At 35.6% G+C, this 25,157-nt stretch overlaps 1 protein-coding gene across 3 annotated transcripts in view; it reads right to left on the bottom strand.

The window, feature by feature from the left end:
• Positions 1-25,157, bottom strand: part of CNTLN (centlein) — a 155,907-nt gene that overhangs the window by 107,422 nt on the left and 23,328 nt on the right. For all 3 annotated transcript variants that reach the window (XM_072404404.1, XM_072404403.1, XM_072404405.1), the window contains exons 4-9: positions 21,193-21,277; positions 15,998-16,132; positions 15,228-15,407; positions 12,444-12,577; positions 4,856-5,018; positions 3,222-3,398 (exon numbers count right to left, since the gene is read on the bottom strand). In XM_072404404.1, the coding sequence (XP_072260505.1) occupies positions 3,222-3,398; positions 4,856-5,018; positions 12,444-12,577; positions 15,228-15,407; positions 15,998-16,132; positions 21,193-21,277 (874 nt within the window). The remainder of the gene's footprint in view (positions 1-3,221; positions 3,399-4,855; positions 5,019-12,443; positions 12,578-15,227; positions 15,408-15,997; positions 16,133-21,192; positions 21,278-25,157) is intronic.

Genomic DNA, 25,157 nt, shown 5'->3' on the forward strand with positions numbered 1-25,157 from the left:
TTTCTTAAAATAGTAATATAATTCTGTGAGGTGAACAGTCCCCTATATTGGCAGGAATGTTGTGTTTGATAGCTGTGTGAATTTTTATACTACCTCTTCAGCTTTATTAGCCACAATCCGCTGAGCTGATTCAAATAATGCAATTTTGCAGATTTAGGCCCCATTAAGTCATTAGATCATTTAAAAAGCTTTGGACTGTAAATCTACTTGAATGTATTTATTCAAGAACTAAGGTTCTATTGTTGTAGTGCCTCCAGTTGGTAATATAGTATTTTGGTTCTGATCAGGAATGCACACATTTCCAGTTCTGATATGTAAAATCAGCAATCCACTTACAGTTAATTAGCAGAATAACCTAGACAGAACTATCCTGTTCTGCCATTTCACTTATTGAACTCTAATTAATTTAAATAGCAGGTAATTAATAATTTAAGTCCATGTATAACAAAATCTCTTTGACTTTACAAACATCTTTTTCTAGACCCAGGTAGGCACAGCCAATACGTCAATGGGCCTGATTTATAAAAGCTCTCCAAGGCTGGAGAGGATACACTTTATTAGTGAAGCTGGGTGATACAGCAAACCTGGAATGGATTTCTTAAAAGTCATTTTCTATTTGTTAGCAAGTGTTTTCACCCAGCTTCACTGATGAATGTGTATCCTCTCCAGCCTTGGAGAGCTTTAGTAAGTCAGGCCCCATGTCTCAGCCAGTTATAGATACGTAACAAGTTTTTAAAAATCCAATAGTTGCGAGTATCTTTACAAACACACTATCTAAAAGCGTCATTCAATCTAGGTAATTTTTCTAATGGGATACTCAGCAAGAATATGTATGCAACAAAAATCACATAAACTTTCTTACTGGATTCTGTATTGACTACCTAAATATAGCTTGATAACAGATAGCCATGTACTATTTCTTGATTGAGGCCCAGTCACAAATCTGAACCCCCCAAAAAATGTCCTTTTTAGTTTGTATTTCTTGAGTTTTTTTTCATATTACGATGTATATTTAACAGTTAAAGTGGTAGAGTACTGACATCTGCCTTTAAAATAAAAACAAGATCTTAAGGTTAAAAAAAACTGATATATACTACTATGCATGTAATAAAGAAACATATTTCTTGAGTTTTGGCTCCCCGTGCTTCCTACTAATCAACTCTTTGAACATTTCAGTAGCAATTTTTCACCTAAGCAATCCCTGCTAAGAACTACAGAGGAGAATTTAAAAGAATGTTTTTACAGTTGCAACAGAATTATATATCAGTAGAAAGTGTGCACCTGTCAGATCTTCCATTACAAATAAAAATATTCATTTCAAGTTAATTATTGTGCTTCCGTGGATGCCTGGGCTACTAAACCTGGCTTTGATGTCAGCAGGTACATGTACAAAGTTAAGATACAAGACAGCTAGACACTAGCTGCATTTGTTCAGTAAACACAATTAAATATTTATTAATCACTCCAGTAAAAGTTATGTTCAAAAGAGAATACATTTCCAAATTAAAGTTTCATGGGGTGGAGATGTAAAAACATTTTTTTTTTATTCTGTAAAGGCGACCATAAGAGTCAAACAGGCATAGGCTTAGCCCCAAGGCAAATATCACACAGCATCAGTTCCAGGCACACACTGTACCCTCACTTTTACCCCACAAGGTATCAGCCAAAACCCTTCTTATCCCACTCATTTTGCTTCAATAAAAGAGTAAAAGGCTTAAATATACATCATTAATCTCTTAGAAATAGCAGACCTTTGCAAGTCACATGCAAAATGGGATAAATGTTAGCAGGACTTTATTTGTGGCTATTTAAATGGGTGTTTTTATATGACGTATAGACTAAAAAGCTCCTTAAAACCTTGCATCTCTGCAGAAATTTTAAGCATTATGCAGAATATAAGTAAATCAGTAAAGTCCCTCAAATGTCTGCATCTCGAGCTGTATATGATCTTAAAGCTATGTGTGGCACAAACCATTAGATAGAGTTACTAGCACAACAGCACACAACTGATAAAACCTCTTTTCAAGGATTTTACCTGCTGTAAGAAATTACAGCAACAGGTAAAACTACAGGTTTAAATCCTATTTTTCATCTGGAAATGAAGAATTTCTATGATAAAACACCAGACATATACTCTTATTCTCTATAGTCAATAAAAATATACATTCTCCATCTGTGTATTACCTAAATTATCATAATCTGCTCTTCTTAACATCAGACCCATCAGAGGTAAGAAAAATATTAACCACAATAGATCACCTCTGCTTTCTGATCAGTGATTAAACTTACTGTATGTATATATAAATTTCACTGACCACACAATCATGGACTGCTACATGATACAAAATATTTCATGATAAATATTTTGACTACAGTATTAAACTGCTAAACTTGCTAATAACCTTTTGTTGCTGAGGGCGACTAAAAACTGTGGTAATCCTGCTGACATTCTTTGTATTGCTCCTGGGTTCTGTGATTTGCAGAAGCCTGGTTCCAGTACAGCTGTATTTGTATATTATGAAGTCAGTCTCACTCTTTCAGTCCCAAGTCCCCAGTTCACACAGGCACAGCCATTGTAAAAGCTTTCTAAACTGCAGCTTCTTGGCAATGCCAGGAAGCAAATACACACAAGCTAATACGTGTCAGAAATCCCAAACTAAGTACACAGGTTCCATTCACAAGGCAAGGTAATCCTGTTTTAACAGGTGGACATTCTAAATGATAGCACCATACTCCACAGGGGGAACTGCTAAACAATAGCACCAGACTGCACAGGGGATACTGCTAAAAAATTGCAAAGCTGAATGCAATATTTGGTTACTTTTTAAAAAATGGACAATAAAAAATAAAATCTTATGGGAAAAAAAAACACTAAGCGCCATGTGCTGGCATTATACCTATACAATTATATTAATATACATATTGTATGATTTACACTGCTTATGACCACTGGACTTGAAAATAAACACTAAAGAGTAATAACTAAAGTGCCCTCCATAATGTATGTGGCTTTATTGTGAAGTGAGCGTCTAATGGCCTTTACTTTAACTGTACAGAGGACTCTAAAATGTGAACAGCATGTACACACTGCTTGCTCAAACGAGAGGTTAACAGAAATAGTTAATAGTACTATAGGATGGACTGAACACATAACTAGCAATAATGTTGGCCTGGTGAACCACTCATAAAATATTATTACATTACAGTTTCTAATGCTGTACCTGAGGTTCTTGAGGTGGCTTGAGTAATGCATTGATGGTTTCCTGGAGTTTCACTTGCAGCTGACTAATACGTTGCTCCTTTTGATGTAACTGCTCAGTGAGAGAAATATTACTTTGCCGTAGTTGAGTCTCGCTGGACTTAGCCATTTCATAACACGCATTCAAGTCATTATAAAGCTAACAATGGGGGAAAAGAAATAAGAAATTGTAAACGGGTTTATTTTTTTGTGCTTTTACACCACACTGCATTATAATATACATTGCACTCGACACTGTGCTTTGAGAAGGGGATGAAAAATGTAATTACAATATATACAAAATTCCACTATGAAACAATTTTTATAAATTTTATCTAAACTCATGCATTAGACTGTGATAACAGTTTCCTTCCATTACCTTGATACATGTTCCAAGCCATGACCCACCAAAATGAAACATTATAGAGAACAAGCTGCAGTGCCCCTTGGTAAATTAAAGACCATTATTGATTCTGAGACCTGGGAGAAGGCATTTTTAATGCCATCTGGTATCATAGTTGTCTTCTGGACAGGAAGTGAGAAAATTATCACTGTGAAGTTGCCATGCTGAAACGTGCTAAAGTTTTATCAGCTAATCCTTTGTTTCTATGCAGACAGAGCTCCCAGGAGCTCTGGGATGTCTTTGCAGATACACTGTTCCACATGAACAAAGTAATGTTTCTATAGAGTAATATTAAACCATTAACTTTTTTCATTAAGGTATTAATATATACAATGTAAACTTACACAGTAACTTTGTAACACCTTAACACTGTGACTTTGCCACCATTACCTCAAGCCTCTTGGGACATGCCATATTATGCATCCCAGGAAGAAGCAGTTTAGAAGAATACAAAGTTGGGCTTTGTTAAGTATATCTATTATGGACAAGACAGCTCTGAGGTAAGGGAGAATTACCTTTTTTCAGAGGAAGGTGTAAGTTCCTTTCTAATGACACTTTAAACACTCATTGTAAGGCATAAAGAAAAATGTAAAACATTTTAAGGCTCCATATTTGCTTGGTGAATTTAAAGCATTCCAAATTTCCACCTTCAAGCTTTATTTTTAGAAATAATAAACAATGTTTAGTATATGGAGTAAGTTATTTCACAGCAAATCTGCCGAGTCAGTGTGTCCAAGCTAACAAAGTTGCCCAAGTACAAGCACTTTCTATTATCTGCCAAGTACCTTTGATAATCACAAAATGTATTTTCTATGCACCCAAGGATGCAAGTTGTGCTCTAACAATGACACCATCAAGGTCTATCTGAATTGCTCCATTTTCTTGGAAACTAAGCCCTGCATCCTACTGTTTTTCAGTTAATTACAAGAGTTTATGCGGGCCACTTAGGCCAAGGTGTTTGCAGGCATGGACCACAGCTTTGGTACCAGGTGGGGCCTAGAAGAAGAGCAGTTAGAAGAGCACTGTTAATTTGTCCTTACTGGTGCACCTGCCAGGTTCTGTTTTATGTGAACCTGTCACAAAATACTTTAACAAAATACTTTAACAAAGCACAATCACATCAGTTATGAAAATCCATGACAAGGTATACCGTACTAAAGTATACCACATTTTACTGTTAAACCAAAACAGGAGTCCCTTATTGTAAAACGTACTTTTTGATATGAGATGGTCTCTGTAATGTGGGCATCCTCTTGGCTTCTCAATACTTTCTGTGTGTCCACATTGAGTGCCTGAAGTTGTTGTATAAGCTCAGCTTGCTGTGATGCATGCTCATTGCTTTGTTTGTAAAGATTCTGAAGTTCCTGTAACTCTTTCCTGCCACCAACAATACAAAATAAAATTTCAAAAAAGGGAAAATGCTAAATTTCTTCAAACACAAGAACAAGTAATAAACAAACACACTAGGCATCTTTGTATATTTTAAAGTTTGCAACCACCCAGACTCCTACTGTGATGGAACAAGAAACATTAAGAGGGTTAGTGGTGCAAAGTGCTAAAAACAGTATCTGGAAACTGAAAAATATGCATGAAACATTCAGTAACAAATTGTAACATACAATTCTATCAGGTTTAGCAAAAAAATTCACTTTAATTATAGTAGTAAACTGTTGAAGAATCCTTATCTTGATGACCAACTTAATTTAAAGAACACACTAAAACTGGGCTCCTGACATCCATACAGCCTAAAAAGAAAAACACATTTCAGAATTTCTGCCCTTTTTTCCTAGGTATTGTCCCTGTAAGAAACACGAGAGGTTCCAGGCACGCACCTCACACACCTTTTAGCAATGTTACATTTTACTCCTGTGTGTCTGCCACTGTACCTGAGTTGCAAACATAAACTTTTGCTCCCAGAGCTATATCTAATGGACATTGGGGGAAAAAAAATCAGACATCTAATGGGCCACTAATGTCTTCATAAAGAAAACCTCTTACCATAGGTAACAATGTTCCTAAAATTATCAAATGTGTCTCCTGAGCTCTCACACATTTCTTTCCCTCCCCTCTACACACGCAGTCTGTACATTGCATACTCAGACATAGCCTTCAGCACAATTTTTAATATCCCCCAATATAAAAATAAATACAGAGTGTAAGTTAGTAGGAATGAGGCCTATTATGGTAATACAGTATGTATATAGCACCATCATACTATGCAGTGCTGTACAAAGTACATAGTCATGTCACTAGCTGTCCCTCAGAGTGGCTCACAATCTAATGTCCCTACCTCCGTCATATCTCTTTATTACAGTCTAAGGACAATTTTTTTGGGGAAGTTAATTAACCTAACTGCATGCTTTTTGGAATGTGGGAGGAAACAAGAGTACCCAGAGGAAACCCACACAAACACCGGGAGAACCTGCAAACTCCATGCAAATAGTGTCTTGGCTGAGATTCGAACCTAGGACCTAGCACTGCAGGGACCAGAGCACTTACCTCTGAGCCACTGTGCTGCCCTAGTGCTGCCTAGTATAAAGATAATTCAAATCATATTGAGTAAATATTAATTTGAAGAGCTTCTCATTCATCAATTGTTTGCAAATCATTTAAACTATCAGGAAATTTTCTCCATTACCTCCAAGCACCCTTTAGATACAGTGTCAGCTTTCTAAATAGAAATATCAGTGAGAACACTGGATGTAACCATAGTAAGCAAATATCAGCATACATTTAGCAAACACTGCTAAAGTCTTACTACACTTGCTGAAGTTTGAGGAATGGTAGCTAAACATGCCATTTGAAAGACCAAATATAACTAAAGAAATTACCTGGCACACTCTACACTGAATTACTTGTATTTGTTTTGCTTGATTTAAACAAGGTTTTATTTAAAACACTATAAATAGGAATGCCTGCTAGTTAGGAGGCAGCAAGTCAAATATTCAGTGTACATATATGGCTGCACTTTTAACAACTTTCTAATCTTTACATGATGTCAACAAAAAGTGCACTTAAGAGACAAATCTTCTCAGGAAAGGTTACAAGAGTAAGGCATTTGACACATTACACTTAGAGCTTGATTTCCACTCTTCTTTTACCAGTTCCATTGACCTGCAAAAAATGTCACCAAACGTCAATACTCAGTGGGGAAACCGTATCTGTGAAATCGTTAAATACCATTAGAGACAAATGGATATGTCCTGGTACCTTACCAGCTAATAAACGGTTGAAAGTGAGATGTGGAGGGAAAAAAAAAGACTGGTTCCTTAAGTAGGAAAAAGAGCCTTTCATAGACTTAGGTATACCTAAAACTTTTTAAGGTATGTTTTAACACTGTTTCTGAAGATCATGTAGATAGCTAGATATATAACATTTAGATCTCAATGACTACTTTACTTAAAAATAGAAACTTAGTGTAAAATACTTTTCTTGAAATCTAGAAAACACAGAAGTCTACCCTTTCTGTGTGTAGCAGGATAACTCGAACACTTGACCCTAGCAAGCAAAAAAAAAAAAAACAAAAAAAAAAAAAAAAAAAAAAAAAAAAAAACAGCCATCCTCTTACTGTCAGCATGCCTTAGTTTTGATGCAAAGCATGACCATAAACACAGAGATGTATGATATGTGTACCTGTGGTCTACAAATAATGGGGTTTCAGTGATAGGTACAAAAAATACTATTTTTATCCCTTTTCATTTGTCGAACAATGCAAGTCTTTTTGGATGTCAAAATGCAATTTATCTGAGGGGTGGGAAACACAGATAACAGGTCCAAGAACAGGACACATGTGGCAGCCCCACAACCTGAGAAAAGAACAAGAAATACTCATGCATATATTGCAGTTATTCTTGACAGGAAAGGAGGGAAAGCAGCTAAGAAATTGACTCTAACAGTCAAAGCAAAACTGTAATCAAAGCAAGGAAGGAAAGATTTTTTTTCAAGGAACAGCAGAAACATCTGGGTAACAAGTCATCTTGGTCCAATGCAGAATGAAAATTTAGGTTACTGCTGAAAAAAAACACCTTATGGGTTAAAAGAGAGAAACTATTTTCTCTAAAAGGTCTAAACAGCAGTTTCTTAGGTACAGCTAAACAGAACCAAATTTAAATTGCACAGGAGTCACGGGTAGCAAACGGAAACATCTCTGTACAAGATCTTGGTCAAGGAACAGGACAGGTTTTTAAGCAAAAATGGACAACTACTTTCAAACTTAGGAAAGGAAAAAAAGACCCCTTTGGTCGAAACCTATGATAGATCAGAGGGTTAGACAGATTTTGAGCCTGAACAGGGTACTAAGTTTTGGAGGTCCAGACATGGATAGTATGATAGGACAGAAACTAAAAGAAGGAGATTTTTACCTAAACTTTTACCATTGAGGAAGGTGAACATATTTCCCTCATGTGGCTTCTTTGAGTATACTGTTAAAGGCTGGTCAAAAGAGACATCCCTCAAAGACCATGCCAGGTGCTTAACAGCACTTTAACCAAAGTGTTCTATGCATGTGTATTGACAAAACCCCTAGCAGGAGGAAAGACATAAGGCTGCTAGCAGGTCATGACAGCTAAAATGTAAAGTTCCAGCCACTGAGTTGCTTAGGCACTCCTGCTTATGTAGCGGTGAGCACCAGACAGTGCCTGAAACCACATAATAAAATCTTTTTTTTTTCATTGAAATAGGCGGCATAGGGTAGCAGTAGATTGGTGAGTGAGGAGTGCAGCTGCTCTGTAATTGGAGAAAAACACACACGTTTTCCGTTTTTTTTTTTTTTTTTTTTTACTAGACCCTCTATTTACAAAACAATACCCGTAGACCTTCCAATGCACTCACCATTGCCCAATTGTATTTTTACTTAACCCCCCACCTCTACAACATAGACAGGCACTCTGTAGTCTGGATATAGGAACTAGAAGGACAAACTAGATCCCCTAAGTTAACACTGAAAGTGTGCACAAAACACAGCAAAGGTAATGTATTTCTGGCATGATCAACATGAATATTTATACAGATATAGAAAAACTCTTTTATTGGTATATTTAGCGAACCTAAAGTGTGCAAAACAGAGAAGTTTATCATTAGAGTTTAAAGAGTTCTTCCGTGTATAAAACTATCTTGTTAAAAATTCTTTCCACTGCAAATTTTAAGCCCAACAGAAATTTAAAATCACATAAATACATTCCACATTCATAAAAATAAAAGTGTTCAAGGACAAAACTGGTGTTCCCAACAGCTCCTATTCAACTGTATGGGTGAGGCTGGGATCTATTTTGTGTTCATTTTCTCTTTGTGTGCAGTTTGGCTCTTGGATGCTTCTAATAATTTGAATTTTAGGCGCTGCAGTTGACTCCTGGGCTCCTCATGTGGATGCCCATGAGCGACTAACCCCACAGTTTTAGAATGCACTGAAAAAAGCCTTGGGCCTCTGTGTGTATTACTTTTAGAAAGCACACAAACCACAGTCTGAAGAGAAAAAAATGGCACAACAAATGCTTTTTTGTTATAAATATGCCAATATGTACCAATATATTCACATTTAATTTAATAAATAATGACAAATATGATGCAGCTAGCACATAGGTACAACAGTGGAATATACAACACAAATGGGGACCCAAGAATAGTGTATATAATGTACACCTATACACAAACATAAAGGTGATCAGTATCAACAGAATCAGTATGTAACAATAAAAATATATTGTCAGACAAAATAAATTATATGTCTAAAACCAAAAAAAGCCTGGGGAAGTTAGGGAAGGGTTATGCCATTACATAAAAAGATGTACAAACAGCAAGTTAAGGGATTTTTTTGTCTTCTCTTGTAGTTTCATGCAGCTAAAGGCCATTTAAACTACTGAGTCAAGGCCTTTTTGTACACAGTAAACTTTCTCAAAGAGCAGTCATTACATTTTAGGTAGAAAAGTAGACGTGCAGCCAAACAGGGGGACATTGTATGTAATCGCTGAAGCCCTGTTGAATCATAATAGCGTTCATGGAACATTATACAAGTGTCATACGATAAAAGGTTTAGCATCATGATAGATCTAGTTTCATTCAGTGAGATTGTATTACTATTGAGAATGATGAGGTGTAGATGTGAACAGTACTTCATTATTGTATTTTTAGTAAATTGCTAACACTTGCTCTAAACTACACATCCTATAACTAGAACAGGATCTCCCGAATTAGGTCACAGAAAATCAAATTATTTTAACTGTTTATAGTACCTTTCTTCTAGCAAACCAACTGAGCATATCTTCCAACATGCACACCTATCACTTATTAGAAAGCCCAGCAAAAATGGTTAAACCCTAAAATGACCAGAGGTTAACCTGACAATGGCTCTCTGACTAATATGCTTTCCTATATATTTTATACACATCCAAAGACGATAATCTTCACAAGCATTAACAAGTTTACAATACATATATTCCATACAAGACCACATTTAGAACAACTTTTTGAATTGTCTAACACTGTTTTTCAAAGTTTAACAAAATAATATCTGAACAGAAAATTTTACTACATTCAGATTTTTTTTTAGTAAGTCCTACAAACTTTGGACCAATAGTAGAAAGAGATTAGGCTAAGCATGCTGCAAAAAAATGAGCTGGGAATAGTTAAAGGAGCAAGGAGCTTAAAATCAAACTGCATGGAATATTAAAAGGTGAAAGATTATATACCTGAAACCATAATCTTTCTTTAGACCGTCTCCCTACACACTTGGCAGAAGGCTAAGAGAAGTTCACACTGCCCATTTTTAGACAAAGGGAATAAAGATTGCTTAGAATTGATCCCCAGTAAGCTTATATGCAACTTCTACATTCCTGTAATTGTAATCAGTTCAAAAGATTTTTGGTGTATTAAAATGACTGAACATAAAAAAATGCTGAAGTAGTCGTATACTCTTAAAACAAGATTGGAGACATTGGTGACACAGAAATATAAAGGAAATACTCTTCTAAGGTTACCTTGCATGTACTTGTATCAATAAACAATAAAAAGCATTTAGGTTTAAAAAATCCATAAATGAAATTTAGATGCTACCTACATGTGGGTAAGGTTTACCTGTTCCCTTCATTCTATTATTCTGCTTTGTTGATAAATCCTTTTTCCTTTGGTCTCTGGACTGTCCTATATCTTAGTTCACTTTGGGATTGTACTGTAAAACCCTTTAAAACTTTCCCCACCATTATAGTAGTTATAAGGAGCGAGTGCTTAAAAAAATGAGCATGTAATACCACACATTATGCGATGTGGAGCCATTCATTCTTAATCACACTCCACGGTACCTGTAGAGCACATTGTGCTGCACCACAGGGAAATGTACAACAGTGCACTCCTGAGAAAATAGGTTAATTTTATTTACTACTACCGTGGAGCACTGTTCAGCCAGTTCAAATGAATGCAAATATTGTGTGACCAGGTACAATCACAGAAGCAGCCCAGAAGTGTTCATAGTACCTTAAAGACAGAGATGTCCTTATTTCTAATAATTAATGACTACCTCCTTATCAACTTGTGTGTGTTTTTTTTAAGCTGATACTTATTAAGACCTTTACAAAAAATGAAGAATTCCAGTCTTCTTCTGAATTAGGGAAAAGCCCAGTTTACACTTAACTATTCTTCTGGAAATGACAAAGAAGTTAATAGTCCCTAAGGTTTACTGTAGAGGCTACCTATAGAGGGAGTGGTTGCAAGAGGTCACAATTCACAAAATTTTCCAGTACTGTTGACTGTAGTAAATCTCTAAGCTAGAGTGTCACCTTAACAGTCAGGCAAAAAACGTGCAGAAATTAAAGTCAGCAATGTTGTGCCAACAATTTATTTTAGTAAAATGTTTTTAATCAATATTTGATGCACATCACATTATCTTGTTTTTCCCAAGGTAGAGTAGGGACCAACTAGAAACCTAAAGTTACTAAGTACTAAAGTTTTAATTGCACCTTCAATTATTTCAAGTGATTTACATGATATCATTTGTATTTACTGGGATCCTAGTTTATTCCAACAAAATACATAGTGTGAAAGTGTTCTCCCAATGGGTATTTCTGATGACAGGTGATTAAGATTAAGTTTTTTCATTGTAACCAGGGTCCAATAGATCACATGTTCATTTTCAGTGTTTGATTGGTCTTTTCACTGCCTGTATTTGTACTAGTACTTGTAGTATCATCAAAGAAGGAGGTTCTACTCAAAGAAATTTATATTTTAAGAACTGATTATTCCTCTAACAAGTTAGTATATTTTTCAAATAACAAAGTAAATAAAACCTAATAACAAGAAATAATGTAAAACCTATTTATTTTGCATTTACAAAGACCATTGTATGTCATAATAATGAAATACTGATGTGACAATATTTAGTTGGAAACTTGTATGATGCAAGAATTTATATAAGTTCAACTCAATTTTTTGAGTTGAACTTATATGAATTTTTTGTTGTTATTGTAATTATCTAAATTTTCCCCTCAAATATGTTGTTCAAAAACCCTTTAAAAAAACAATAATATATATATATATATATATATATATATATATATATATACACACACACACACACACACACACACACACACACATACACATACATACACACACACACCTTTGCTAGATTTAAATAAATAGTTTTTCTGGACACCTAGAATACCTATGTATACCTCCATAAAACACTGTTGAAGTAGTTGCTGTTGTTTTTCATATTCCTGCTTGGTGTCTAACAGGCCCTATCTAAGCATGCAAATCTTTATGCTCCACTTTTTCTTTCATACTGAGCATTAACCATTTTTTCCATCTACTCACCTCAGTCTAATCAGATCAACCTCTTTGTGTGCCAGCTCAGTCTGTTTAACAGCAACCTGTGATGACAGGCTGTTTATTTTATTGTGCATAGACTCCATCTGGTTACCAGCTTCCCTTAAATTCAATTCTAGAGCCTGTGAAATAGATGTAAGAAAGAAAACATCATTAAATTCTGTATAATAATAAAATTAGTGTTTTCTCTTCCTCAAGTCCACTAACATGTATGTATGTCATTGTTGATTGAATTTCACACATGTTGAACTGCCAAAGTGCCTAATGACACACTTGAGAACTCCAATGGTGACTCCAGATTTATTCAAGTAAAGGCAGGTGACATGTTCACAGGCAGCCTGCACATAACATTTTCTAACTCAAAAACAATACACAGATGTAAGCTGGTTGAAAAAATATAATTCAATAATAACAAATCAAATGTACATATGTATAAAATAAAAAAAGTATGAACAAATAAATAAAATGACTAAATGCATATAAAACCTGAGCCAAAAGATCATCAAAACTATGAACAAAAAATGTTACAACAAATCCCATGTGATGTGTCAAAGACAAAAAAACACATTTATAGCTTGGAAACCATCACAGGAAATCAAGACATGATAAAATAGATAGATTCCTCTGGGGAGATGCAGATCGCTGAAGGCAGATGATTTAGCAACATTTTTTGCTTAGTTTTAGATTAGTCAGTGTTAAAACTCCTGTTTTTACTGTACTTTGTAAACATATTAGATGTTTCTTTCATTCTCCACTCTATGTATCAATAACTACTAGAAGCAAAAGTAAAGTGTATAAAGCTGTGGATGTAAACAGAAAAAAAGGCTTAATAGAGGTCCTAACCATTATCAATACTGATATAAAATAAGTGTTTTTATTGTAGCAGTGGCACCACCAGGGTGGCACAAATCCCCCTAACACTCCTAAAGGCCGATTGCCCTGCAATATCCTGACCTAGTAGACTCTTTGGAATCCACCCCAATGGTGGCACTACCCATGGCCACATAGATTCCCACATTACAATTTAAAGGAACATAAGCATGATTGAGGTTGAAAAATGGTAAAGGCGGCACAGTGGTAAAAAGAGTATCCAAAGAGTACAACGACGTGCAGTGGTTAAATGAATGTGCAGAATTGACTAGTGTTTAGATGGAGATACAGAGGTAAAACTAGTAAATGACTAGTAAATGAATGGGATTTCAAATGTGACTAGTACATGGGAAGGGGTGCAATGGTAAACAGTGGTTGGAGATGAGTGTAAAATTACTAGTAGATGAAGGCTGGGAAGGGTGTTACAAACATAACTAGTAGGATGGGTGTGTAACGGTGATGTGCAGAGTTAACTAGTGGACCAAATAGAACGTGGAATATCAACGGTTAATGTGAGTTACAGTATCACTGTTAATTCCAGTGGTTGATAAACAGCACAGAAAATTTTCTAACTACTTCATTAAAGAACTAGTTTAGGCAACAAAACAAGCCTTTCTCTAATATACAATTTCTTTTTAATGACCAATGTACAAAATTTACCTAACTCTTCACTGCATCAGCCAGCATGCTCTTCTTTATAACAATGGTTCCCAGCAGTCCCTGCACGTATCATTAAACAAAACCTGTCCTGGAACCCCCACACAACTGAAAGAGGGAAAGGGGTCATTTTTGTGAAGACAGACACAGGAGTGACCATGGCGATAAACAAGGAAGGAAGAAAGACTTGAAAAGCCATGGCCCCCGATTGTGAACTACGAAACCAGAAGGGCATGAAAAGCTCAGGCCTTAATTGTGATTTTGAAAGACCCTCGTCCTGATGATGATTGCTATATTTGTACTCTTTTCTAATATGTCCTGTAAAAAACAATCACTTTCCCCTTGCAGTGGGAAGGGGGGGGGACCCTAGGTGAGAATAACATAGCTTTTTCAGCCATATTGGATATAAGTGCAGAAATCACCAGAAATACCAAAAAGCAGTGAGGTTATAAATTAGATTTTTCATTGCTTACTGCTGCTATGTGTGAACAAGCATCAAAAAGAAATGGACAGTCTTTCACCTAGAGGTAGAAGGTGCTCTATATCAAAATCAATTATTATTATTTTTCCTCTGAATGGCATTTCTGGACAGTAACTATCACTATACCACTAGAAATAATAATTTTCTCATTTGAATGTAGCATAAACATTAAGAACAAACGTAGAAAAAAAATTTAATGCAGCTTGAAAATGTTTGAACTATTTCTGTGCATACAAACATCATATAAATAAATCTCACTTTTGACTTTGCTTTAGCAAGTACTGTTTTTCATTTGTTAATCTGGAGTAAAACAAGTAGAATGCTGAAAAGTAGTAAAGGTAGTATATACTGCAAAATAGTGTATACATATATATATATATATATATATATATATATATATATATATAAAAATAAATAACATGTACAGAACATTCAGGACATAGCAGTAAGTTATTACAAAAAGTGAAACATTTTTTTTCCTTGTGAATACGTATGTATTGTTTAAGTTTTCAGCAAGAATGAAGTCTGTTATACTGTTTAATGATTAGACTTAAGGATGGCTATTTGATGTCAGTTTCCTGCTTTGCAGCATCAATTTTTAAAGAGCTGTGGGTTTTAAGTGTAGGAATTTAAATGAATGTCAGTCCCAACTGGCATGTTTGAATACATAAGTTGTTATCACAGCAAATAACGCAAAGCATAAGTGCACGCCACAATGTAGTTAGAAAAATCATGTGAGGGAATCCAGCTGCTCTGCAGCATACCTTAATTTTGGCATCAATGCCAGACTTTTCTCCTCTCCACTGTGCCTCCTGCTTCTTTGCTTTCTCCAGGTCATTAAGCAGGTCAGCACATTTCTTGCTTAAATCTTCTTTCTCTTGCTCCAAATTTTTTAAAATGGCTGCCCTCTGCTCCTCGTTTTTCTCCAAACTCTGCTTAGTGTTCTGTTTAACAAAAATTAGAATTGCACATTACAACCTCAGAAATAATTACACATGGATTTGACAGTCAATCAACAATGTCTAATTAAGTGACCTCAGTCGTCAGGCTGCAAGAAACAGCCATAATTTTAATTTTTTTCCCCGTAATCCAGGTGGAAGGGACTTTTTTTCTAACTGAATGGCAGTTCTGATGAGCGCACACATGCGAGGAATTCTTTAATTGATCGAGATGCCTTTGATGATGTCCCTAGCTATTTTTGAGACCCGTACAGACACATCATTCCAGACCTTGGGTTTATCAATTAATAATACTAGTCCCATCAGTATGTAATTAAAAAGAAGTCACATATTCACACTACTATCACTTGCTCCATATTCATCATTAAGTATTTATTTGAAAGTTACAAGCCTCAGATTCCCGACTTTAAAGAAGTGCTCAGAGTTGGCTGTATGAGAAAGAACTGCTAAGCTAAGAGAAGCCTGAGGCAATTCTTCTGCAGTGTATGTCCCTTTCTATGGCACATTGAGTGACACAGCTTGAAGCTCAGCACTTCACAGTAAGACAACTGGAAAATATGTATAAGACAAGCTACCTTAAGCTCCTGACTTTTATCTTTTAATTTTAGTTGGAGGTCATCCAACTCCTTTTTCAGTAAGGTATTTTCTTCGTCTACAGCAATCTTTCTCTGTACGAGGTTGTTAATCTCCTGCTGCTGTCCCAATACTCTCTAGAACCAGAGCAGAAAAACAAAAAGAAGCAATGTCACCACAGTATTTTAGATTGTTAGTATACTGTATTTATATAGTGCCAACATATTATGCAGGGTTGTACAATAAATAGAGGTTGCAAATGACAGACATATACAAACATTGACACAGGAAGTGTAGAGGACCCTGCCTGAGATAACCAATGATTTTTATAGAAAATGTCATTTTTGCAAACCCCCAATGTCTGCTTTAAAAAAAGGTAAAGCAAAACACTGCAAATATATAACTTATATAAATATTAGCATAGCTGGGATTAAGTTCTCAAGATATGCAACCTAAATTAGCCAAAACACTGTTATCTATTTAACCTAAACAACACTTAACTACATGGAAGATGTGTGTGTGTTTTGCTAAGAGGTCCAAATTGTGGATCCAACAATGGAATATATATTTAAATGTCACACAGTTGTCTCACTGGGTAGACTGAGAATATTCACCAAAACATGAGGTTGGTATGGATAGATAACTCTATATAAATACATCCAACAAAGGCAGTTTATGCAGAGCACACTCATGCAGCATTTGTGACTCCCTCGCCCACCTATCATCAGCAGCTGCTCTTATCTTCCAAAGGTATAACCATGGGGCTGCTCCTGTCATCCATTCAGAAGATTAGAGCTGCTGATGACAGGTGGGCAGGGGACCCAATGTTCTCCAATGTTCAATTTTCACATTTTTAAACTTGTAACCCCCATATCTTTAAATACTTTACAGCTGGTAGGTTGGATACTAGTAATTATGGAGGGTACCCAGTGCACCATGAAAACAGACACACAACGGGACGTTTAAGGCTTTAATGTCCAAATATTGTACAAATTAAGTAAAAAAAAAATATTTATTCACACATACAAAATTTGACAAAAAATCTCAAATACTGTTTGTTTGACACATTTCGCACAACCTCTTGTCCACTTCCTCAGAAATCAAAATGAGATAGCAAAGATTAGAAATTCATTATCCTCTCTTAAACTTCTCATAGAATCAGCCAAAGTAGGACAGAGGCAGAAGTGTCAGCAGCAGATTCTATAACTCGTATCATGTTGTGCACAGATGAGGAGAGAAATCCAACATGGAATTACCTCAGGAATACTTCCTGTATCAAACATTTTAAGCAATTTGAGTGCTATGACTATTATCACCAGAAAAGTGAAAAAAATTTAATATTTGGAGTTGTCACTACAACAAGAATAAATGAAAATTGTCCAATGCATTGGGAATACCACTTATGGCAACACTTGTCTAAGTGTCTAAGATCACTTTATAGAGTTCCTTTAACTTCCTGTTTCAACTCTGAGGAAAAGTAAAGAAATCTTCCCAATGGGACAAACACAATAAAATAAACTGACAGGGTTTGAACCCATTGTTAAAACCAAAAAAAAAATACCTTTACATTACTAAGTCAAATATAACAAGAGAGCACTGTTATCCAGTTGCTTCTATAGCAGTGAAACAATGTGGTTTCTATGTGGTTATACACTATGGATTATTGTAGGAAATTTCAAGAATCATAACAATGTAATCATATCTTTCCCAAACCTTGAACGGTTTCATGCATTTTAAATATGTTTTTTACAATAATGCTATTTATTGTATTACCATTGTCATTATTAGCCCCTAAAATCCCTGTCATGGCTACACAATAATCAAAAATTGGACACCAGATGTCAATTAATCAGGCAGAGATGAACTAACCGCATTTAAACAATGGCATACCTGTGTACTTGCTTGGAAAATTTTAAAATTTCTGAATGGGCCCTAATATTATTTAAATAGCTTTTGTACCTATTGAGTAAAAAGAGGAAACTTAAGCAAAGGTTTCAACATGTTCTTATATAGGAAAAAATTAACAAAATATTTCAAAGATGTAAAACAGGTTGGAACAGAAGATATCTACTTTATTTCAAGCAGTACCATGTTTTCATAGTACAAATTAAGTCACTGCTTTTTTAGACAATATTTTCTTGGCTATCTTTAAAAGACAGTCTAAGTCCTACAAAAATGCTTATAGTGACTCATGCTGCTTCTAACAGCAATTAAAAGCAGGTATAATTAGTCCATGCACACTACATCCAGTAAAGCAAATTATTTATTGATAGCCATGCATAAATAGATCCATTTCGGAGACCTCCCTTATGACAAATCCTGTTAAGAATGATCCAGTATATGTATTTATGACTGTTCATGAATTATTGACTTGGATAGTCATTGTGTGCGGTAGTTTTTCCACCTGCATAAGCATAAATGAATACAGTACATAAATATCTAAAAAAAAGAAATGTCGCTTCTTTATTTTTCACGAACCAGAACATACAAAAACATACGGGAAATAAAAACCCCAAAACTGTTTTAAATATAGCTGAAACAAAAAAAAAATGTCTATTACCTTTTAAACAATATTTATACAATAAAAAGCAACATCATGTGTTACCCAAACCCAAATCATCATTGAATTCAACAAAAGATCATGGTAATAGGTTTTTAAAGTAGTTAGAGCAGAAATAAAATTGTTGATAAGTGGAGAGCTCCTGTCATTATGGTACTTACTTTGTGCTGTTGCCCTGGAGTGATGACAGGTGCAGGTCCAGGTATGGGGCCGCCATTACCACCATTGGTTCCATGACAGACTTTAGTGGAAACTGCAATCCTGTTAATTGACTCAATGATGTAACCAGTGTTCTCCCTAGCCTCTTTCAGTCGGGCGCACCACTCAGCACATTTCAGTAACCACCTGGCTGTTTTTGAGTGGTTACTGAACAGTTGGGTCACAATACAGAGTATGCCACCCGCCTAAAATTTCCTCCCACCCAGCTTAAAAAGATTTCAGGGTTGAGCACTGATTGTAACTCCTGAGCATGCACAACATGCCCCGGCAAGGCCACACATGGCCGAGCCCTAAGCTACACAGCGCATGCGCTGAGTATTTTAGAGCAGAAACCCAAAGCCATCAGGGAGTTTGCAATGTTAAATAGTACTAATCCTGTTGTCTGTTTTTTTATTTTCTTGGCTTAGGTCTGCTTCAAATAAATAAAAACTAAAAATGTTTTTTTTTTTTTTTGCTAGTTACGAAGCTTCTTGTCAGAAAAAAATGATGTCAGTCTGTCTGTGTTACCCCACACAACAACCAACAAGGTTTTACCTTTTACTCTACAATGCAACAATACTTCTATAAGAAGTGAGGTTGGGCATTACTTTAGTACACACAAAAAATTGTCAAGATCAATGTAACATTCATTTTTATGCCATAAAAGGTTTTTGATAAACAGCAATTGCACAAAACCTATACAATACTGCCATTTTAAACTAAGAAAGCTTTGTATGTGCAGCTAACCATTTTTATAATTTTGTGTGCATATATATTGTGGGAGATCAACTTCAACTCACTTGCACTCATGCTGCAAAAAGGTACTGCAGACGTCACTTTAATTACAGGGTGCTCTGCCAAAAAACATCCATAGAAAGGCAACAAGGCAACAAAAGTAAGCAAATCCAGGGTTTTCCCTCGCAGGGGGATCAATGTCATTCAGGACATGGAAAAAATCAGTCCTATCAGTCCCACAGACTTTGTGAGACCTCCTGAACTCTCCCAGCATGCAGGCTGCACACAGCCGGTCCACCCAAGCCACATTTGGTCCCACGCTCCAACTTCCATGAGGTAAATGATCCCAAAAATCCCCTAAATTTAGCAATAGGTGTTTTATTCTACCACAATACATAGTAATGTTTTTATTAAAAATGATAATGAAAGTATCATAACTGTGTGTGGCTAAAGTAAGTCACTTGTGCTTTCAATATTTGGTGTGATCTCCATGTGCAGTGATATTTGCAACTAAACAATTGCAGTAGCTGTTGATCAGTCCTGAACATCGACCCAGGAGGACATTTAGCTCATTTCTCTAATACAAAAAAGCTTCAATTCTTGGATGTTGGTGGGTTTCCCTAGATGAAAGTCTTTCCAAAACATTTTAATTGAATTAAGGTGAGAGCTAGGACATGTCCATTCCTGGACATTCCTTTTATCCCTCTTTTACAATTTCTTGATAGAACAACTTGTCCGTTTAGGATCTTGCTGCATGACCCACGGTCTATTGAGATTTATTCATAGATGGCAAGCCGTTCAGGTCCAGAAGCAGCAAAAAAGGCCCAACTCAGAACACTCCCACCGCCAGGTTTCACAGATGTGATACGGTTCCTGTACTGGAATGCAATGTTTACCTTTCTCCAAAGGTAATGCTCCTCAATTCAGCCAAAAAGGTCCTTGCTTAGAAGTTACCCTTGGTTACTTTGTAACTTCAGACTACCAGACTCAGACGCTATTAAGTTGGAGTTATCTTTGATGGTTGACCTCTTCTGTGTAGGGTAACAACGGTCTTGAATTTCCGGCTTTTAAACACAATGGAGGATCCACCAAATCTAAAATGATTTGCTATAATTTGGCAAATGTTTTAAATCCTAGACCAGATTAATTTCAGGTTAACCCATGATAGTCTATTCTCTCTCTCTCTCTCTCTCTCCATGATACACATCCACAAATGTGTTGAATGTGTGATCAGGCTTTGCTGGATCTCCATTTTTTAATTAAAACAGGGTCTCTCCCTCACACCTGATTGTCATTCCCTTGATTGAAAGAACTCTGATTTCACATTAAAATTCTATGATAATCCTAAGGATTCACTTATTTTTGCCACACGCAGATACGCACAAACTTTCAAGCACCACTTTATATATATTTATATAAAACCCCTATTATTCAAAGCATGACCGAGCTGTATGTAGATATTACAGCAGGGAAAAAAGAAATAGGTTAGTTAGTTAAAGCAACCCTTAAAAATTCAGATTTAAGAAGTGAATCTTGTGTGGTTTTCTTAAAGTTATTGAGTACTTTAAAAACAAGGGTATTTACACATATACAGATTTCATGGAATACATTTACTCATGCAATACGTCACAAATATTGGGACAGGTCCTACAATTTATTTTTGATGTGTGTTTTTTTTTATATGGGAAAAAAAATGACAAAAACCTGTTCAAATTCTTGTATTTGGCTGTCTTTCATCTGTAGGATTTCCAGCACTTTTCTGTCTTTGGCCTCTGCCTTACTTTTTTCCCTAGAAGAAGGCATAAAAGATATATATTATACATTATTAAAACTAATTTGTACTTAATCATTTTAATTTGCTAAATCTTCATGATAAATGTCATTTTAAAAAGCAGAGAATAAAATTATCCGTGACCGACAGCCCCAGAAGAATTAATCAGCATGCATACAGCAAGTGACAGCAAATTATTCCTACTGGCAATAATGACAACTTTATTTCATTGTATGTGGACAAGCTTTAACACCCAAAAAAATACCAAAACTACAATTTTCACCTACACACCATGAAAGCAGTGATGTCTCTAAATGAATCATGTTTTTTAGTTCTGTTCGAATTCTGTTCTCTAGTTCCAAATGAACTAGAGGAGGAGAGGAATTCATAAAAATATATTTTATAGAACAGTCCAGTTCCTGCTACTATTTTGTTCTGAAGTTGTTTTAAAAAAAACAAAAGTAAACATGTATGCTGTATATGTATAACATGAATCAGTCCAACCAATCCAAACCTTTATTGCAGTAGCTATTTTAAAGCAGTAAGAAAATACACAAAATAATGTACTGCTATATGTCAAGTGATCGTTAATTAACAGCTATTTGAATTCAGTTATCCGATCCACAAAATAACCTAGAAAGGAGCCTACAGTTCAAAAATCATCTTTGGGGCCAGCAGTAAACTACAAGCTCCTGCAACAAACTAGGTGTAAACTACAAATGATCAAAGCTATGTTACTTACTAAGGGAGAATGTATTTGTTGACTATTGATGTGGGCCACAACAGAACAAAGCAAATTGAGTAGTTATTGTGGGCCGATTGTAATCCTTGCCAAAGTCCATTATAGGGAATAGGTGCCTACCTTAATCCATCTTTCTCAACAGGTTTCTGTTTAAGTACCATATTTTAGTTAACAAATAGGCAGACAATATTAAACAGTGTTCCTGAAAAGCTAAAGATCTTTAGAGATGTAAATAAACCTTTACCTTTAGAAGTACCCTTTAGACCCACTGCATAAAGAGTATGTGAAATGTAAAAATTCCTTGTTGTCAATAGAAAGCAATCAGCTTTCATATGTCATCTTTCCACCCCAAATTTGCAAATACATAATTTTATGGAAAGCAAAGGGTATTATTTAACTTGTTAAGGTTGTTAAGGTTTTTCATTTTTCATTAACAATACTACCTCAGAGAACTGTAGGATTTAATACTGTCTTTTTGTTCATCAAACTGGAGGGGACTGGTGCACATGCCTCTTAAATATCATTTTTTCAATGTTTGTTTCCTAGTAACTAAAGTAATATGTAAATGAACTTTATAAAGCATAGATTTTTTTTGTTATGGTACAACAGACTCTTTTTTCATAAATTCACATTGTCCTTAAGAGAACCACATTGTTTTCAAGCCTGACAAATCCTGGACCTATTGTGTAGGTCTTCTAGTGTATCATAATATGACAGAAATGCACACCACACAGCTGGTAAGCACTGCTGGCATCAGCTTGTGAGTTGTGTATGGGCAGTATCACAGCTGGCAACATATGCCCAACAGACAATAAAGGTGTCAAGACTCACAGCTCATGGTCTGTTCCCTGCCAGGATCTTACAGCACACACTGCCAATAATCCATTACCAGCATGACTAGACAGTATTGGATATTAAGCCATTTGTGATCTTTGCAGGGCCTGCATGCACTACAACATGCTATGCAAAGTCTACATTACAATGCAGCGTGACACCATCAGTGGACCTGCATTTCTGTAATGGAAAAAAATAATGTTTTACAAAAAGTGATCATGGGATGTTGTGTTTTGAGCGAAGCTATGCAGCAGGGATTTTCAACCACACTGTAAGGGGACATTATTTCCACTGGCCACCAATGTAAGAGACTTTTTCCCACTTAACCCCCCCCCCCCAAAAAAAAATAGGTTTTAGCTGGGGTCACCTAACACAAAAACATATTTTCAAGGGTTCCTCAGGGGTACACAGGCTGAAAAAGCTGCTATGGAGTGTTACTTTCAAAACATTGGACAATTTCAAAAGAGAAAGCCATCAAAACAGCAGAATGCTGACTAGACTTCTAGTGACTTTGCAAAATGCAGCATAGAAATACTTAAGTTATGTTTTCTTTTATATATTTGGTTCTGTTGTGGAGTCATTCATAACTTAAGCAGCTGTGACCAATGTGGTTGTGAAAAAAATGTCATAATGCATCTATCTTCTAGTTGCAATGTTATTCCATCTGTTCTTATGATGGGCCTAAATGGACCTTACTTTATTCTCTAACGTAATATCTTAATCTATTACATTTTCTGAATTCTCTCTAAATATGCTGAATTCACAAAGTCAATGTATACCAAACACAGGCTTAGTATTATTTGTAATTGAATATATATTTTTATTGCTACACTGCAAGGTATTGCATGTTAGGTGTGTGCTTTTCATTGTCTATGGCTCACCCTCAGCCATTACCCCACACAGATGTGTTGTAGTGCATTACTATGTGTTGTGGTGTTCAATGTTGGGAAAAAATTGTGCATTTTCCCAAAACATGCAGTTAGGTAATTGGCTTCCCCCCAAATTGATCTTAGACTGTGATAATGACATATGACTATGGTAGGGACATTAGATTGTGACATCACTATTGACTTTGTAAAGCTCTGCGTATATGTTGGCACTTTAAAAATACTGTGTAATAACAATAATAATGTTCCATTTTTACCTTTTCTGGTGTACCGGCAGCCCATGCATTTGAATGTGCTGGTTTGATGCAATGCATAATAACGCATTACCTAGGGTGCACACGTTAACACAACACATTGGGGTGGGTGAGTGTGAATGGACTCCTGACCTTCAGTTGAATCTAAGGGAAAAATAATTTCTAAGAGAATAATTCATATGTAAACCTATTTTTAAAGACCTGCACCACCTATGTTGCACTTCTGTGTGCGGCAGACAGACAGACAGAAAATAAATATACTCTGGCTTCCCTATTTGATGAAATTATAGATTAGCTAGTTGGCTTTTACTAATTTCTTCAACTATCCAATAGTGTACATATCACATAAATAATATCAACTATTGCAGACTATCTTTGTAGAAATTAGAATATAATTCACTACTTGATTTTTTCTTTGTTCTATGAGATATAGCCATAGCGTTAACTACAGGCTGGAAGCCTTTTTTATGTTGTAACCAGCACTGTATCATCCAGGACATACTTTCAAAAAGTTGACATAATGTTAAGAAAAGAAAAATATGGACATGCTCATAATGGTAATTTCAAACATTAAAATAGTAGTACAATTTACAAACATTAACCTGCTAAAACCCATTTTGACATTTTAAAAACACAATATGAAATACACTACTAATAAACAAAAGCCAGTTTAACTGCTTTACTTCTTAAACGTAATATCCTACGTGTCCTACTAAACGGGCCGAGAGATTAGGGGGGAAAAAACACCAAGAAATTAGATTCTGTCAAGAGGTTTATGAAGATCAATGACTGAAACAAACTCCTGTTTAGCTAATTAGAATCACTGATGTACCATAATGACTTGAGCTACGGATATTTGCCGACTTCTTTAGGATGAAAAATGAAGTAAGGAGATGCTGTCAATTTGTAAAACTTTTAAGTACCAATCATTTTCCCTCGAGAAGAACATTTTTAACATTTAACTGAGCTGTACTGAGCCACACAAATTATCCATATTTACTTTTCATCATCTCCCCAAATCTGACAATTTATTCCAGATCATTAACAGGCTATTCTTCTAAAGTATTGTAGCACATGCTAGAAGTTCATAGAGAGGAACGCATCATGCTTTCTGGGTTCTGGCCCACTTTTAATGAGATGCCCAAGATGAAATATTATAGACATGGAATAATCATTATTTC

Source organism: Pyxicephalus adspersus, chromosome 3 (genome assembly GCF_032062135.1).
Source record: "Pyxicephalus adspersus chromosome 3, UCB_Pads_2.0, whole genome shotgun sequence".
NCBI classification, from domain to species: Eukaryota; Metazoa; Chordata; class Amphibia; order Anura; family Pyxicephalidae; genus Pyxicephalus; species Pyxicephalus adspersus.